General features: G+C 46.5%; 1 protein-coding gene across 10 annotated transcripts in view; it reads left to right on the plus strand.

Moving 5' to 3' along the window:
* The window catches only part of RIPOR2 (RHO family interacting cell polarization regulator 2), a 217509-nt gene that overhangs the window by 178597 nt on the left and 20074 nt on the right, over positions 1–18838 (plus strand). For all 10 annotated transcript variants that reach the window (XM_042237463.2, XM_042237466.2, XM_042237468.2 and 7 more), the window contains 6 exons: positions 3631–3694; positions 9746–9789; positions 11079–11204; positions 11518–11666; positions 13482–13611; positions 17660–18343. In XM_042237463.2, the coding sequence (XP_042093397.1) occupies positions 3631–3694; positions 9746–9789; positions 11079–11204; positions 11518–11666; positions 13482–13611; positions 17660–18343 (1197 nt within the window). The remainder of the gene's footprint in view (positions 1–3630; positions 3695–9745; positions 9790–11078; positions 11205–11517; positions 11667–13481; positions 13612–17659; positions 18344–18838) is intronic.

Consider the following 18838-nt stretch of genomic DNA (forward strand, 5'->3'; position numbering starts at 1 on the left):
GAATGAGCCGCAGATGTGCTGGTTCTGCTCACTGCAGCACACTTCCAGATTCTCTGACGTGTACAATCCATTCTAGCCTTATCCCTGCAAATTGAACAGACCTTGTGGTTAAGATGGCCACCCTGGATGCTGGGTTCACTAACCTCCTGCCTATGATTATTTTATTGTAAGAAATTTCCGTTCTATCGTAAAGGATGGAAGAAAGAGTCATGAACAGAAGCACGCTTTCCTGCTTTCTGAAGGTCTCTGGGGCCCAGACATATGACACAGAGAGGTCTTTGCTCCTCCAGGGGTCACCTGATAGCAGTGTCTGAGATGAAATGACTGAATTATTAAAACCTTCTCACTGTCCCATGTGTCTTTGTTCAGAGATCCAATGTCATGAATGAAGTCATCAGCCTGATGAGGGTCTACTGGACAGTTCCCAGGTCTGAGCATCTGTCTCAGCCCTGGGACAGGAGGGACGTCTTAGATGACTTGCCGCAGGGTCATCTCCTGTGTAACCCTCCAGCCCTGCCTCTTGTCTGAACCAACTTTGTCTTTTTTCAGGGCTTAAAGCAGGGCTTCTTCACCTAAGTTCCCCTTTTGGGAGAGTGCTTTTTGAATGCATGAAATAAAGCCCATAGTAATTCAAAGGAAACAAATGATATTGAAATATAGTTAATTCAGTATTGTCAGCACAGTGATCAAAATATTTTTGAAACCGAATGTGTGGTACAGTACAAGACTGCTGCTTTACGAACACATCTAACTATAAGATTTAGCAACGGCTCCAGTAACTACTGAGATTTCAAAGTATTGAAATGATTTCTCAGGATGCCTGCAACAGTTGATGTAACATAAACGTAGACTTTTACCAGGTCCCAGTCGTATGGCTGTGGCTTGTTTTCTCCATTCATGATATACAGACATACTAGATTTCAGTTAGAGGTTAGTGGAAATAGCAACATGACTTTTCCTTTTTTCCCTCATCCAAGTTGATGGAGCACAGACTAAGAATCTCTGGCTTAGAAGCAGCCCTAGTTCAGGAGACCTCATTTCCACACATCTCTGAAGTCAGAAGAGCAGTTGCCAGTGAGAGTGGCCATTTTCAGTACACACGCTGAAGACAGAGCAGAGGCCTGTGCCTGCCCCAAAACTTTTGTAGGGTGTGGCAGAAAAACCCACCCGTTGTACCCTGCTCAGTGTTATGTGACAGCCTGGATAGGAAGGAAGTTCGGGGGAGAATGGAAACTTATGTGTGTATGGCTGAATCCCTTTGCTGTCTACCTGAAACTATCACCATTGTTGGTAGTTGGGTATACCCCAATATAAAATAAAAAGCTTTAAGGGAAAAAAAAAAAAGAAACAACCACCCCTGGTCAGGTGCCAAGACACGACATCATATTTGCTCACAAATTCAAGGTTGTTGTGTAATTTCAGCGAGAGGAAAAGGAAGGCCAGGACATCGGTAGCTTCCTACCTCACTTGACATCAGGTGGATTTGTGTCTTCACATAACCACAAAAAAACAGGGATATTATCACAAAGAGGGTTTAGGAATTGATGGTTCTGGGAGCCTTTTGCAATGGCAGCAGCTGCCTGAGGGAGACAGAAGACAATTCTGACTGTGGGTGTCCTCAGCTGTTAAACTAGCTGTCCTCTGCCCCCACCAAGTTTCCTAAAGACTGGTCACAGTCCTGACATGTATGATAACATTGTTGATAGATTTCTAGAAACAGTAGTGCATTCCTTCCCAGAGACACCCAGTGCTTAGAGGAAGAAAATTGGTTTACAAAACTGAGACTTTGTTTTCAAAACTTTCCAGCTGCACAGAGTTCAACCTCAGGAAGTTTTCCCCAACTTTCTGAGCTATTTGAGGTACTGACGTTTAAGAGTCAGAACCCCTAGCTTGCAAGTCAATCCTGAAGCCCTCTGCAAACAAAATCCAAATGGAAGCAACCCCTCAGCCAGGATGGGAGGGGAGTTTAGGAGAGAGTGAATACGTGTGTATGTATGGCTGAATCCCTTCACTCGCCACCTGAAACTCTCACAACATTGTTAATTGGCTGTACCTCAATACAAAATAAAAAGTTTTAAGAAAGGATAGCATATGGAAGCAGCCCTTGTCCATGCTCACTGATCTGCCCAGGCCACAGGCCCGAGCCCCCAAAATGTGATGGGGGAAGAGCCTGCAGATACTGCCCCTGGGTGTCTGTGTGGGGCAGGGGGCGGCGAGAGCGTGCTCAGGAGGCTGGCACAGGGCCTTCTTCGAACACCAGAGGTGACAGCTGTGTGCTGTGCTTAGTCGCTCAGTCATGTCTGACTCTTTGTGACCCCATGGACTGTAGCCCCCCAGGCTCCTCTGTCCATGGGATTCTCCAGGCAAGAATACTGGAGTGAGTTGCCATCCTGTTCTCCCAGGGATCTTCCCAACCCAGGGATCAAACCCAGGCCTCCTGCACTGCAGGCAGATTCTTTACCGTCTGAGTCACTAGGGAAGCCCAAGAACACTGGAGTGGGTAGCCTATCCCTTCTCCAGCAGATCTTCCCAACCCAGGAATCGAACCAGGGTCTCTTGCATTGCAGGTGGATTCTTTACCAGCTGAGCTACCACCCAAAGCTTAAACTGGCCCCTGCAGGAGGGCCTCCATGGGGGCAGCTTCCAGCCACAGCGCTTTTTCCTCTTGATTTCTAACTGTAGCTGCTCTGTTGTTTAGGTCCTCGGCAGTAGGCTGGGTGGTTAGACATCTAACCACAGGCAGAGATGGTGACGCTCCTTTGCTTCCACTGTTCCTTCAACATTAGACGAGGAGAGGACGTTTGTCAAACCCAAGAGTCATTTTGGGGGCCTCCTGGCACGGCAGCAGGAATCCTGCCTCACTCGCTTGGAGTACAGTTGAACTTCTCAGCTCTTCTGACTCCAAATTATTGTAAAGAAAATTTTCAAACCTACAGAAAACTAAAGACTAGAATGTCGACCGTCATATTACTTTATTTAGACTTACCAGTTGCTAATGTTTTGCCATATTTGCTTTCCTTCTCTTGCATATACTCAGTTTTTTTCCCTTTTTACTAAGTCATTCGATAGTAAGTGGTAAATAATGTGACATTTCACCCCATAAATATTTTAGCACGGATGCTTTAACGAGAACCTACGTAACACATGTATTCTTTGCATAACCACACACCATTATCACAACAAAGAATATTAATTACCAGTCATTGAATAGAATGATCTAACATCCTGTACATTTTCAGATTTCTCTTATTTGGTCCAATATCAGGATGGAATCAGAGTTAACACATTACATTTCGTTATTATGTCTCTTTAATCGCTTTTAACTAGAATTTCTATCCAGTAGTACTACTGTCTTTTTATATAATCCAGGCCAGTTCTTTTAGAATCTCCCACATTCCAGATCTATCTGACTGTTTATAAGTTAATTTGGTCTCCTGTGCTCTAAATTTCCCACACACTAGAAGGCTCATTTAGGCTTAGATAAAACATTTTGTCAAGATTGCTCCATGAGCAGGGTCGTGTAACTCATCACAAACAGGTAAATGCCTCTGGTTTGAGCAGTGGTTGTGAGAACATGGTGTGCTTTGAGAGAAGCTTCGTTCTAACACTGGTCCCCTGTGCTCTTTCTAGAACATGTGCGCCATTGAAGCGGAGCTGGAGAAGCAGCTGGGGGAGTTCTCCATCAAGATGAAAGGTATCCTCCCCTCTGTTTAGAGAGGCGGGCGTCAGCCCTGCAGAGCTCCTCCAGGCGTCACATCACATACTCTATTGTCCTTGCACAGATACTAGGCCACCTTCTCTTAGCCCTCCCCACTTAATTTATTGATGCTCCAGAACCCTCTCATCCTGAGCCTTGCCTACACACTTCAATATTTACTATTTCTCAAACATACACAAACATGGAAAGAATATCACAAGGAACCCCCATAGACCCATCACCTTGATTTAATAATTAGCAAGGTTTTGCCACCTTTGCTTCATCTGCTTCCTTGTCTTTGTTTTTCCTTTGATAAAATAAAACTCATATGTGGGAGTCTCCCCTTGTAGACTGCAATATGCCTCTCTTTAAGAACAGGGACATCTTGGGACCTCTCTGGTGGTCCAGTGGTTGGGATTCTGTGCTCTCAGTGCTGAGGGCCCAGGTTCAATCCCTGCTCAGGGAACTAAGATCCCACAAGCTGCGTGGTGCTGTTGGGGGAAAAAATAATAGGGCATCTTACATCACCACATGCCAAGTATTGTCACTTCTAATAAAATGAACATGCCTTTGTTATGAATCCATTCCATTGGCAAATGGCCCAGTCATCTTAAAAATGAGTTGTATAGTTGGTTTGTTCAAATCAGGATCCACACTAGGTCCACACATTGTGACTGGTCATCAAGTATCTCTTTTTAGTTTACTTTTTATCTAAAACAGACCCCACCCTGTTTTGTTTTGTTTTGTTTTCTTACCATTGACTTACTACATTGAAGCCACTGTTGTACAGAATATCCCACACTCTAGACTTGTCTTTTGGCTTCTTGGTGTTATTAAGTTTGTTCATTTATGCTCTGCTGCTGCTGCTAAGTCGCTTCAGTTGTGTCTGAATCTGTGTGACACCACAGACAGCAGCCCACCAGGCTCCCCCGTCCCTGGGATTCTCCAGGCAAGAACACTGGAGTGGGTGGCCATTTCCGTCTCCAATGCATGAAAGTGAAGTTGCTCAGTCGTGTCCGACTCTTAGCGACCCCATGGACTGCAGCCTACCAGACTCCTCCATCCATGGAATTTTCCAGGCAAGAGTACTTATGCTCTACTTTCCTGTAAAGTGAAGTCTCTCAGTCGTGCCCGACTCTTTGTGACCCCATGGACTGTAGTCTACCAGGCTCCTCTGTCCATGGGGTTTTCCAGGCAAGAGTACTGGAGTGGGCTGCCATTTCCTTCTCCAGGGGATCTTCCCAACCCAGGGATCAAACCCCGGTCTCGTGCATTGCAGACAAGCACTTTACCATCTGAACCACCAGGGAAGCCCTTCCTGTAAACAACATACCAAGTTCTTCATTTTTAAATGCTTTTTAATGTTAACTCTCCCAGAGGACTGTGCATTTTCCCACCGCCTTTCTGGTATTGACTCCAGAAAGTTCTACCCTAGAAGCAGTGTCAGTTTGCACCACTAGCATCTTCAAGACAAAAAAAAAGCTCTAGTGTTAGAAAACAGAGCATCCCCCAGGTGTCAGGCTACCAGTCCAGGAACCGGCAGGGCTCTCAAACGAGCAGCCAGGTCCTTCTTCCTTCTGAGTCTGGGCCATTCGCCCACTCACCGCGGGGAGAACGGCTGGTGTGTGCACCTTTCCTTTGCTGAGATGTCTTAGCAGCTGCACCCTGGGTTGCTAGTGGGGATTTAATCACCCTCTTGTCTACTTTTTGCCATCAAGGGAGTAGGAAAGGGGCGCTTTTTTAAAAAAGTGTTCAACAGGAAAGCTTCATTTTCCAATGAGTCACCTATCTCAGGAGAGAGATTTTTCTGTCAAGTTTGATGCCTGGAGAGCTTCTCTGTATGAGTATACCTGCCAGTCCACACGATCTTGACCCTCAGATGCCCACGCGGCTTTGTTCTTCTCTCCAGCAAATGCCATTGCCGATCAGTCTGTTATTCAGTATGAAGTCTCAACACTTAACTCACGGCTGAGGTGCGGCATCTGTGTTTTTCCAGATTTTCGGTCCATCCTCTCCATTTTGAGTCCTCACCTGAGCCAGTGGTTCTAAAACCACTCGGGCCCTGCCCCTCTCTCAGCATGTCAGGGCGGGGCCCTGGAATATGTGTATTTTTCATCCTCAGGATGATTCTATCAGCAGCCTGCTTCTGGAAAACTACTGTCCTGGGTCAGCGTTTCGAAGAGAACACTTCTCTCTCCTTCCAGCTCTCGAGGCATCAGCCACACAGGCTAGCACAATCTAGGGTCTCACAGCTGAGAGAAATTCCCGTCACACCCATCGTCTCACTGTTAACACAGGCAGTATCATATATCCCCTGACATTGTTATCAAATGCACCAGTTTGGGGTGGGATGGTAATTTCCCCATTTCTGCCATGGGGAACGGGGTTAAGTGACTTGTCCCCAAAGTCGCACAGTACTTTATTTTATTTTTTTGCTGCAGTGGGATCTTAGTTCCCCAGCCAGGGATCAAACTCATGCTCCCTGGAACAGAAGCACAAAGTCTTAACCGCTGGACCATCAGGGAAGCCCCTGAAGTGGAAAGTTCTAACACAGTTGAGCAGATATGATAAAAGATTGCTCAAAGAATGTTCTCTTCTCTATGCGATGGTCACCCTCCACCCAGCACACAGGCATCCCGGGAGAGGTGTGGGAGAAAGGGGATCCCACCCACCAGATCTGGACCTCAGGCCTGGTGGTCAGTGAGGACGCTGTGGGGACCCTGCCATTCACTGGGGGACTGGCTGCCCAGCTGAAGAACAAATCCGCATTATGACGAGTTATCGTGGTGGATGGACTGAACTTTCTGCTGGCTCCTGCTCTTCCATCACTACCCTTGACTTTGTTCTCTCCACCTACCCAATGGGCTTCTCTGGCTTCTCTCTGGGTTTGGGGATCAGTCAAACCTGCAAGCTCACTTCCGCTTTCCTAATCTAACATGAAAACTTGAACTATTTATATGAAGCCTTTCAAGGGCAGTATCCCCATGAAAATCGTCCTTTCTCTTGATAAAAGGAAGCCAGTCACTTGCGCTGCCAAGAAATCTTGCATCTTTGCAGTTAGCTACTTTATCTGTTATTAATTCTGCTAAGAAAAAATTACCACTCCCAACATACATAGTGACATAAACTGAGGATCTTTCATAACATTCTCAGACCTGGTAACTCAACTTCTTCCTGCCACACCCTTCCCCACTTCCTTTTTCACCCCACCCCAACACACAACAATAAAGTCATTCTGTGGGGCTTTTGGTGGGGGTGGGGTAGGTGATGGTGTTAAAAGCAATTGATCAAGTGCTCGCTGAGCTCCTGCCAGTTGGCCAGCTGCATCCTAGTAAACGGTCCCTGGCCTTGACTTCCACACAGTCTACTGGAGAAAATGGATACATGAGCCAGTCCAGTCTAATTCAGTGGAATAAACAACCTGCTTAACCAATAATGTGGCCAATTGCTTAGAAGTCTGGGGGTGGGGAGGGGTGAGAAGGGGGGCAGAAGCAGGAAAGAGAAAGGCTTCCCGAATGTAACTTTTGTGTTAGAATGAGAGGACCGTGGGCTTCGCAGGTGGCACTAGTGGTAAAGAACCTGCCTTCCAATGCAGAAGGCATAAGAGACTCAGGTTTGATTCCTCAGTCAGGAAGATTTCCCTGGAGGAGGGTATGGCAACCCACTTCAGTATTCTTGCCTGGAGAATCCTATCGACAGGGGAGCCTGGCGGGCGATGGTCCATAGGGTCACACAGAGTTGGATACGGCTGAGCAACTCCACTCCAGTCCTCTTGCCTGGAAAATCCCATGGATGGAGGAGCCTGGTGCGCTGCAGTCCATGGGGTTGCTAAGAGTCGGACAGGACTTAGCGACTTCACTTTCATGCATTGGAGAAAGAAATAGCAACCCACTCCAGTGTTCTTGCCTGGAGAATCCCAGGGAAGTAGGAGCCTGGTGGGCTGCCATCTATGGGGTTGCACAGAGTCGGACACGACTGAAGCGATTTGGCAGCAGAACAACTGCGCAAGCAGGAGAGGACCTTAGGAGGAGAGTTGTGGGGCTCCTTGGTGCCAGATTTTAAAGAGGCTCCAGTGCCAGCCTAAAGAGGGAGAGTGCAGAGCCATCCACCAATGTGCACATGAAAAGATCTGGTCCGTTACCAAAATCAACTTCTCCCAGTTATTACCTGCTTCGAATTAAGTTCCAGGCAGTGTGTATGTCCAAAAGTCTGTCCTGGCCCTTGCAGCTTTCAGGGCAGGTCCAGTCCAGGAGACGGGACATCTTCAAGGGAGCCAGTAAATCTGCATTATTTATGTCTCAGCATAAATCCGTCAGGCCTGTAACGGGAGCTCCCAGCTATTCAGCTATTTGGCTGTTTTCCTTGGAGTAGAAAGTGTGACTTCCTTAGCTTCAGAATGGCTCCCCCCAGTGCTGAATTTTGTTTAAAGTGTCATGAATTTCCAACCAGCCTTTTCCCTGTGTACGTGCTGCCAGCCAACATGTGTGATCCTCTTTATCTTTGGAAAAGAAGATCCTTATAGATCCTTGTAGAACTAGAAAAAAAAAGGGATGCGTTCTTCTGGCAGAATGGCTCTTGAGCAAAGGAAGAGCAGGGTAGGCGACTGCTCACTGTAGTATCTGGGGCTTCTGAAAGAGGTTGTGTGTGGGAGAGCTGTTTCATCAGTTAGGCGCGTTTCTAGTAAAGCATCCGCAAGAGGCAGGAAGACACACCATGGAGATAAAAGGCCCCTCAGCCCCCCACCTCCCATGTCCTTCCCTGGTGCTGACCCCTGTGGTGGGTTTTGGAGTGATCATCTTGAAAGCTCTGTAGACAGTGCTGCATTCATCCCTAAACCACTGAGGAACATGAAGCTTTCCCCAGCTGAAAGTCCAAACAGGCATCAGACTAGAGTCTGAAAGAAACCTGGCCAGGTTGAAAGGATACTCACTAGGCAGTAAATGTAGCTGTTTTAGTCATGCCGTCAGTACCGTAATGGCTTACATAAGCAGATAGGACTTGAAGAAGCATAGCATAGCCCCAGGCCTGTTTTTACCTACCTACTGCCACATGCCACGATATGGTGATAATCGCAGTATCAGTGTGATGCAACCACAAGCAATTCAAAAAACTTTTGCTTTAATAACATGAGCTGAGAAACTCAAAAACATCTGTACCAAGTAGCTTTCTCCCATTTGGATAAGTTCTTCCAATACAAAATTTCTAGTGATTTTTGACAGGGGGAAAAAAAAAAAAAAAACCTTCAAAGGATTTTCACCTTACTCTCCTTTATCCAGCAAGGATATCAGATCATTTTTTTAGGTTTTCTTTTCTTTTCTTTTTTAACCAGGCCTCCACTGTAATTGCAGAGGTAGGTAAACAGGCAGTAGATGAATTCTGAATAGTCGGTAGAGGTTTTTAGAGAGTGCTTAGGATTTTATTGGAATTGGCATATCCAGCCAATTTGGATTTATAAAAACAAGTTGATTGTGCTTTGCTTCAGAAGTACTAAAAATAAAAGACTAATCGTCCAGAAAACTATTAGTGAAAACTGGCTTCTTTAATTCTGCTCTTATTTCAGTAAATCTTTTTAAGAGGCTTGTGAATGTTCTACCTGTTAGTAGAAACTGGTCCTCAATGGAGTGATTCTATGGATGGAGAGGTGTGAGGAACTGATAAGTTGCTGCCATCTACTGACAGAGAGTGGTAACAGCAGGTGCTTTTTGAGGCCTCCATGGACCTTCTCTGTCTCAACCCTGGCATCACCCATGGAACTGGTGGAAAGCAGATTCATCTGTCTCACAGTCTCACGACTTAACGGGGTTCTTCATAGAAGAAACAGCCTTATCTGCCTGGCGAGCACCTCTCCCATCATCCCAGCAAGGAATGTCCTCTCTCGCTGAGATAGATGGAATTCCCAACAATAGCTGTGCCCACAGAGGGTCCCCAGAAGATATTACATGAGGTTTCACAAAGGCCTGACACTTTGAGTTTTATAAATGTGCCGGTGAGGGTTTGTAAAGAGGAGTAACTGACTTTGTGTCTCTGATCCCAACTGCTTGCTTACAGGTCTGGCTGGCTTTGCTCGCCTCTGTCCTGGAGATCAATATGAAGTGAGTATGGTATCAGTCTGGGTGTTGGACTTGAGAGACAAGAGTCAGTTGTCATTATTTTGTCTCTTCAATTGTCTTTTTATTTGTATTTTTTTCATTTTGAAAAAGAAATTTGGGCCCATAAGAAAGTGTCAATGTATGGCAAAACCAATACATTATTGTAAAGTAAAATAAAGTAAAAATTAAAATTAAAAATAAATAAATAAATAAATAAAAAGTTTAGAGATTAGTATAAGACCTCTCATATATGGGCCATCTAGACACTAATTTTTAACATTATGCCACATTTGCTTTATTATTGTTAATATTGTTGTTGTTATTTTTCTGAACCATTGTAGATTAATGCACAGATATCATGACCCTTCACCCATAAATTATTTTCCTGAATACAGGAAGACATTCTTTCATATAAACATTGTCCAGTTCTTGACATGAGCAGACTTAGCATTGATCCCTTAGCTCGTATCATTAGACGTGAGATCTACAGTCATGTTTTTCCATGCCCCAATATTGTCCTCGATAGCAGCTTTTTTCCTGACCCAAGATCCAACCCAAGATTATGACTTCTTGCAAGTATCAGGAGTGAAGAATTGTGAAATCTAGGTCTTTCTTTATAAAAAGTATACTCCACAAGTAAAAAAAGCTTTTTATCTTTTTCCTTTTCAAAAGGGAACCTGCATAATTATTTCATCTAACCGTCACCTCCAGAACCTTCTCTAATCATCCATCTTGGTGGGAGGTTGGGGGACTGTATCTTCCTCTAACCAGTAAAGCTGTCTGAGGGGAGTCTGCACACCCTCTCCCCAGAGGTGTCAGGTTTCAAAATCCTTGTCCAGCTCCATCTCCCTTTCCCAAAAGGAGGATGTCTTATTTCTTGCTTCTGGCCGCTGAGTAGATGTTAGCTGTTGGCTCCTTGTCTCTCTGAAGGGGCTGGGGAGTGTGCAGAATTAATCCAGTGGTGGTTCTACTGAAGCAGAACTAAGGAGAGAAAGAGCTGGTTGACCTGAGTGAGCTGAAGGGCTTGATAAAATAACCTTTTTTTAAAGGAAGCCCTCCGCACTGGGTCCTAGAGGAGCAGAACTTACTCCCTTTTGAAAGTCTTTCCCCACTGGTCCTCTGCTCCACCCACTCCCACCCCGAGAATTTGGAAGAAGCAACAGTCAGGATGTGGCGTGAGGATGCTGGAGAAGGGGAGGAGCGGTTGTTACCTGCCTTTTTGATCCTGATGTTTGGAGGGGAGGCAGGTGAGGGCAATGGAACCTGAGGACCCTTTGGTGTCTTCTCTCTAGATTTTCATGAAGTATGGCCGACAGAGGTGGAAACTGAAAGGCAGGATAGAGGTAAACGGCAAACAGAGCTGGGACGGAGAAGAGATGGTGTTCCTGCCGCTGATAGTCGGGTTCATTTCCATCAAGGTACGGGATCGGCACTGCTGTGTGTTGTCTTTGCTGCTGCCACAGCAAAGACATCTGTCATGGAGACCTGTCCCTGAGACCTCTGCCTGCTGCCCCTCCACCCCCCAGACCACTGTCTGTGCTACAAGCACATCCCCAGACCCACCCTTGTGTCAGAGCGGGCAGTGTAAATGTGAGCAGGCTTGGGAAACACCCACCTCCAGCTTCAGATATGATTCTGCAATGCCTCCCCTGGCCAAGAAAAACAAAGGAGAGGGGCTGCCTTCGTCCAGCACTGTCCTGTAAGGCCTTTCTCCCTTCCCTCTCTCACCAGGTCACAGAACTCAAAGGGCTGGCGACTCACCTCCTGGTGGGCAGCGTGACCTGTGAGACCAAAGAGCTGTTTGCAGCCCGACCTCAGGTGGTAGCTGTGGACATCAATGACCTTGGCACCATCAAACTCAACCTGGAAATCACCTGGTAGTAAGTTGCCCTCTTTTATATCATTGCAGTGAAAATATGTGTCACAGGCTCGTGCTATTCCCGGGGTGGCGCGTGGACCATCAGAATCACCAAGGAGCTTGGCATGAACGCTGACTCTCAGGCCCCACCCCACGGCCCAGGAATCTCTTTACTAGGGTTGCTAGGTGTTCACACATGTTAATATCATATCACTACTCTCCTCTTTGACTTTCTGTTTTTAAACATTTTATCCTGCCTCCGTCCCTCCTCCTCAACCCTTGAACGTATTTAAAGAAATGTATCTCTCAAGTCAACTGATGTGAAGGAAAGAAACGGTCCATATTTTGTCTGCAGAAAGATCCTGATGCTTGCTGTGGTGTCTTAATTGCTTAACCCTCTTTATCTCAGACATCCTACAGTGCTTTGGAAAGCTTTGGATATCTTTAGTCTCTCCACACTCTAAATGCTGAAATAGAATATTTCCAAAGGGCAAGAGAAATCTTTTGTCAAAGTAAGGAACTTGAAAGTAGTTTTCTGCTAAGAGGGGTGGGGGGTGGCAAGGAGGCTCAAGAAGGAGGGGCCATATGTATGCTTATGGCTGATACACGTTGTTGTATGGCCGAAACCAACACAACATTGTAAAGCAATTATCCTCCAAATAACAAGTGGTTTTCTGAAGTCATCCCATAGGAAAGGTCTTGCTAAGTTATGAAACACTGGTTGCTCACAACAGTTGATCTTATGCCCATGTTACCAAGTAACGAGGGCCTGTCGAATATTAACGTCTGGGCCCCTTTACAACAAAGAGGGTCAGGCATGGAAGCAGCAAAGACGTGTAACCTTGTCACTAAAACAGTGTCCACATGATTTGCCTAGCCCGTCTCTCCTCGTAATTTGTAACCACTGACATCTCAAATGCAAGCCCCTGCTGGATGAGCCCATGTCACGATGACTAATGGCATCACTGTGAACACTTTTGTCCTCTCAGTCACGCAGCGGGTGCTGGGTGAACTGAAATGAACAGGAATGTGTTCTTCAGAACCAAACAATAATCTATTTCTCTCCTGTATCATTAAAGCATCTGTCCTTGCAAAGCTCCGGGAATTTTTACAGACTTCTTCAACATCTTGTGTTACGCTAAGTCACTCCATTCATGTCCAACTCTTTGCGACTCCATGGACTGTAACATCCCAGGCTCCTCTATCCCTGGGATTCTCCAGGCAAGAATACTGGAGTGGGTTGATGTGCCCTCCTCCAGGGGATCTTCCTGACCTAGAGATCAAACCCGCATCTCCTGTGGCTCCTGCTTCACAGGCAGATTCTTTATGTTTATGTCTCTAATATGAATGAAGAAGCAGATTTAATTGGTATCCAGGTGTGCACATAAATTGTACTTAAAGCTGTGATGATAATCAGTGGTCCTTTGGGTGAGTCTAGACTTCTTTTTCTGCTCCACTTTTTTAAAATCATGGTTTGTTTGGTGACAGACCAATTCGGCGAAAACCAGCCCAGTTCTCCAGCTTCCCTGGTGGCTCAGTGGTAAAGAATCTGCCAGCCAACACAGGAGATGCGGGTTCTGTCCCTGGGTCGGGATAATTCCTGGAGAGGGGAATGGCAGCCTACTCCAGTATTCTTGCCTGGACAGAGGAGCCTCGCCGGCTATAGTCCAAGGGGTCACAGAGTCAGACATGACTTAGTGACTGAACAACAGACAGCAAGCCCAGTTCCCACTGGCTGAGTTTACGTTAGTATAATGAGGTGCTTTCTTGGCCTGCGGTCCGGTGATGATGGGTGCTTTTAACAAGCATGCGTTCATGGGGTCCTGTTGTTTTGCAGTCCGTTTGACGTGGAGGACATGACCCCATCCTCGGGCGCTGGGAACAAGGTGGCCGCCCTCCAGAGAAGAATGTCCATGTATAGCCAGGGCACTCCGGAAACGCCCACCTTCAAAGATCACTCCTTCTTTGTAAGTTTCGTGTGCTTTCTGGAGGAGAGGTGATGAACCTGAGGCAGTGCTTGCATCCAGCCTCTGAAATGTTTAACGTACAGTGTTAGGGAGTCTCGATAATTCTTAATGCAGTCACCTCTCTGTATCCTCGGGGGTTCGCCCCTTTGATAGCAAAATCCGAAGATGCTCCAGTCAGTCTTTTATATGAAGTGGCAGTGTTTGCGCATAACCTTCACATCCTCCCGTGTATGCTGGATCATCTCTAGATTACCTGTGATACTTAATGTAATGGAACTGACCCATCAATAATTGTAAATACAGTGTAAATGCTATGTAAATAGTTGCCAGCAAATTGGCAAATTGAAGCTTTCCTTTTTGGAAGTTTCGGGAATTTCTTTTCCATGGATGCATAACCCTCGGATACAGAGGGGAGGGCCGACTGTGATGTCATCTTCAAGTTCACCCTAACCCAGTGGTGACTAAGGGAAGCACATGCCTAGATGCCCGTGGCCACCGGTGCCCAGGGGGTCAACCCACTCTATCCCTGCTCTGCTCCCCACCCCCATTTACCGGTTATTTTGATCAACGCATGTCAACTTTTCCATCCATTCTCTGAGATCAGCCTTTTAAAGAAGTAGATGTAAATAAGGGCCCCTTGTTTTAATCAGCAACGCTTGCTTAAGAGCTGACAGACACATAGTAACCTGCTACTTTCCACTAACTCCCCATCTTGCTTTGACTTCTGAAGAGATGGTTGCATCCTTCACCAGACAAGCCAAGGCTGTCTGTCTTGAGTGCCTTGCAAGACTCTTTCTTTGCCAAGCTGCACCGCAGCCGCTCTTTCAGTGACCTGCCCTCCCTCAGGCTGAGACCCAAGGCCGTGCTAGAGTTTTATGTGAGTGTGGGTGGCCCGCCGGGTGTGATGTGCTTGCCTTTGGGGGCTGGTGGCATGTATGTTTTGGCATGCCTCTTGCTTTATCTTCGCTCTCATGCTCACTGGCTAACGGTTACAGGTCTCCTGTCTGCAGGGTGGGAAATTGGGGCTTGCATGCACCTTTGTGAGAGAGGCCATTTGTCCTTCCCTTCCCACGATCTCTGCTTTTGTGCTGTGACTTTTTTGCACTGTGGCAAAGATATCCATGGTAACAAGATTGTCATTTAAAAAAACACAGTCACATATGAAGTCAAAGAAGGTTCTCATTCACAAGTTAAGCTAATGTATCCCTAATATCAATCTTTACAGTTTTAGCCTTCAAAAACTGGCATTTGAGGAAGTCAGAAAGATTTAAACCAATTTTCCTAGAGCTCTTTTTATTGAAAGAGGTTCTTAGCCTTAGTGCGTTTTATACTATCATAGTAAAAGAGACTCTAATTTTCAGTCAAAGATGTAATAAGTTACCTACATGATATGTGTTGCCCTTTATGTCACAGGAGAATATACATACACATATGTATGTACATACACGGCGTGTTCTGCCCTTCACAGACATATAAAGTAATCTTTGAATGTCCAGAGAGGAAAGGGTTAAAAGTCTTCTGGTTAATAATAATAATAATAACCTCTTATTCATTGAAAAAAAAAAAAAACCACCAGTAAAATGGATGGGGCTAAACTCCAATAAAATTTCCAAGGGAAGTGGGAAGACAATATGGGAAAGATAAAGCAGGCACCAGCTGCTGGAGTAACTACCAACGCCAAGTGTATATTCATGCTCATACAGTGCGAGTCAGAGGGCTGGGGAGGGAGTTGGCAGCGATTTTAGTCACATTGTTTAAACAAGAGCAAGATTAGAAAAAAAATGTGATGGTTTCCTATAGCCTTTTGAACTATATGTTCATAAAGCCTTTTGAACTTGATGAACACAGACGCAGAGCAGCCAGTTCCTTTCCAGCCCGTGTCTCCAGGCCCACCTCCCGTCTCTCCAGGCTTCATTCTCTGCCCAGCTCCCCGCCTCCCCATGCACCCTCCCTCTCAGGATCTCCCGCAGACTGTTTTTCCTTCTAGAACACACTTCCTCCCCCTCCTTCCTTTCTTCTCTGTCTTCCAAGGCTGAGTTCCAGGTTGTCTCTCTCCCAGGCTGCAGCCACCCCCTTGCTCCAGCGCCCGCATCACCCATCAGTTACAACATCCCAGCCCTCCTGTGCCTGTTTGTAGGCTCGGGCCCTTGGCACCTGGTACGGCCCCTTCGGCAGGCAGCTCAGTCTAACTCGACCTTTGCCGCTGAAGTCCGAGCAAATATGGGCTTGGGAATGTGAGGCTGCAGAGAAATGGCTAAAGTGGAGTTTGGAATTTAAATAAGAATCGAGATCACCCAAGGTCCCCCACTTCCTTACTTAGCCAAGGCCTCCGCCTCCCTCAGAGCTGCTGGGAGTGTATATTCTGAAGGCGAGTTGAGGCTGGGCCAGACAGCTCAGAGGACCGGGGGTTCTGTGAGATGCCCAGGGGACCCCATGGAGGAAGAGCCGGGAGCAGGACTCAGCCTTCCTCCATCTCTCCCCAAAAGCTTCCTCTTTCATCGCTCCCTGGAGGCATAAAGCCTGTTTGGGGGGTGATGAGAGGTGGGTACAGATAGAGGAGGAAGGAAACTGAAGTGAAGGAGCTGGCAGTAGTAAGGGGAGCAGTGGCGCCCCCCACAACGGTCCCTGCAGCTCCCTCCACCCCCTCCCCATCCCGCCCCGCCACCCCCTCACCCCGACTCTGGGGAGCACTTTTCAGTAATCACTAATCCAGGAAAACATTCTGTTTTAGACACAAAGAAAGTGAGCTTGCAGAGGTCACTTGAGGGTCCCAGTGACACATCCTGAGGTTCCAACCAGAGGAGAGTGGAGAGTTTGGGTTGAAACTGCAGGTGTTGGGAGCAGGGACATTGCTGGAGGAGAATGGGGAGCCACTTTCTGTCTGCTCCCCACTTCACTTGCTGCAATATTTTTGTTTCCTGGATGTATTCCCAGCACTGTCACGATCAATTGTTGTTGTTGTTTTTAAATTTTTTTTATTGTTTGTCAATGCCACATGGCATGTGAGACCTTAGTTCCCTGACTGGGGATCAAACCTGTGCCTCTTGCTGGGAAGCACAAAGTCCTAACCACTGCACCACCAGGAAAGTCCCTCATTGTTTTATATGAAATTAAACTAGGTACTTATATTTACTTAAGCAATCAAATCTGGAATCCAAGAGAAAGTATTCATTTTGAAGGAGTCGATCTCAAATAACTAGAAAACTTTTCCCACTGAACAGTGTTTGGCACTTCAACACCATGCAGACCACATTGTCAGGAAAGATGACTTGGAGATTGTTAATGCCTGCATAAATGAATTATCTTGGTTACCTGGGTATTTCTGACCTCTGTCTTCTGAGTTCTGCTTCACGGATCACAGAGCTGGGGCTGTCCAGCAGAGCGCCCAAGGCTTCCAGGCACCCTGGGAGCTCTGGGGTTTGCAGCCCTGGAACACAGTTATTTAGTTCATCAGTCTTTCTCTCCTCTTTTTATAGAAGCTCTGCAAATATATTTCTGGCCTTGAATTATTTGTGGCATGGTTACTGAATTAATAAAACATTTTCCAGGGCTTGGGATTTGTGGGTAGAGATTTTCAAAAATAATTTATGAGAAATGAAGCAGAACAAAGCATCACATCTTTTGAATGAAATAGCATGTATGCTGGAAAGCCCTTTAAGATCGATGCCAAAAAAAAAAAAAGAACCAGTGGTGTTCTTAACTATGGCTGCCAGATATTGTGAGATCCTGGGATTTAGGAAACAAGCACCCCCTGCCTCCAACTTTTTTGTTTCAAAAATTTCAAACCTGAGACCAGTACAATGAACTTTTACACAGGTTCAACAATGGAAATAGAGGTTTTAAAGGCTTGTTTTGTTTTGCCATGCTTGCAGACACACACACACACACACACACACACGCACGCAGGCACACACAATCAACAAATACAATGTTAATATCGTGAAAGGTCTGTTTCTTATTTTAACTGTCTTACATTTTGTCTGGAAATGAACAAGGCCAAACACATCCCTTGTTTCCAAAATCATAATGATTTGCCTCTTATCTACAGTCAAATCTACCTGATGACATCTTTGAAAACGGGAAGGCAGCCGAGGAGAAAATGCCACTGTCCCTCAGCTTCAGCGACCTGCCCAACGGGGACTGCACCCTCGCCCCCGGCCCAGCTGACTCTCTCCCTGGCGCGAGCGCCGCAAATCCAGAAATCACCGTCACCTCCGCAGAGCTGCCCCCAGGCATTCAGTCCTCCCAGAACGAGGGCTTGGAGGACTCCAGCTCAGCCTCTTGCAGCAGCTCCTCGAGAGAAGGCTCTGAGCCCCGGTCTCACCCCGAGGGAGAAACCCAGGGGACGGGGAAGCCCGAGGGCTGCCGAGCGGCCACTGGTGCCGGGCCAGAGCGTCTGTTCCTGCAGAAGGGAGTTGCAGAGGCCCTTTTACAAGAGGCCCTTCTGCAAGAGGCCTCTGAACTCAAGCCCGTGGAGCTGGACACTTTTGAAGGAAACATCACGAAGCAGCTGGTCAAGAGGCTCACCTCGGCAGAGGTGCCGGCGGCCACGGAGAGGCTGCTCTCGGAGGGCTCGGTCAGTGCAGAGTCGGAAGGTTGTAGGTCTTTCCTGGATGGAAGCCTAGAGGACGCCTTTAATGGGCTTTTCCTTGCGTTAGAACCACACAAAGAGCAGTATAAAGAGTTTCAGGATCTGAACCAAGAAGTCATGCACCTGGATGATATTCTAAAAGTAAGTACCTTTTCAGGGAAATTGGATTAGTCTCCGAGACAGTCTCTTAAGCCAACATTCTATGTAAAATAGACTATCTTTTTTTTTATCCTTCCCTATCACAGGATCAGTAGATAATTAATATGTAAATGACATTGATTTTTTTAATACTAGTTGTTATTTAGTTGCTGAGTCGTGTCTGACTCTTTGTAACCCCAAGGACTGTAGCCTACCAGGCTCCTCTGTCCATGGGATTCTCTAGGCAAGAATACGGGAGTGGGTTGCCATTTCCTTCTTCAGGGGATCTTCTCAACCAAGGGATCGAACCCGGGTCTCCTGCATTGCAGGTGGATTCTTTACCAACTGAACTTCCAGGGAAGCCCCTAAACCACCACCAAATGGCATTTATTTTTTAATACTAGTTGTTGTTTAGGTTCTAAGTCATAGTTGACAGTTTTTGCAACCCCATGGACTGTAACTCCTTAGGCTCCTCTGTCTGTGGGATTTCCCAGGCAA

This window comes from Ovis aries, chromosome 20, assembly GCF_016772045.2.
Source record: "Ovis aries strain OAR_USU_Benz2616 breed Rambouillet chromosome 20, ARS-UI_Ramb_v3.0, whole genome shotgun sequence".
NCBI lineage: Eukaryota > Metazoa > Chordata > Mammalia > Artiodactyla > Bovidae > Ovis > Ovis aries.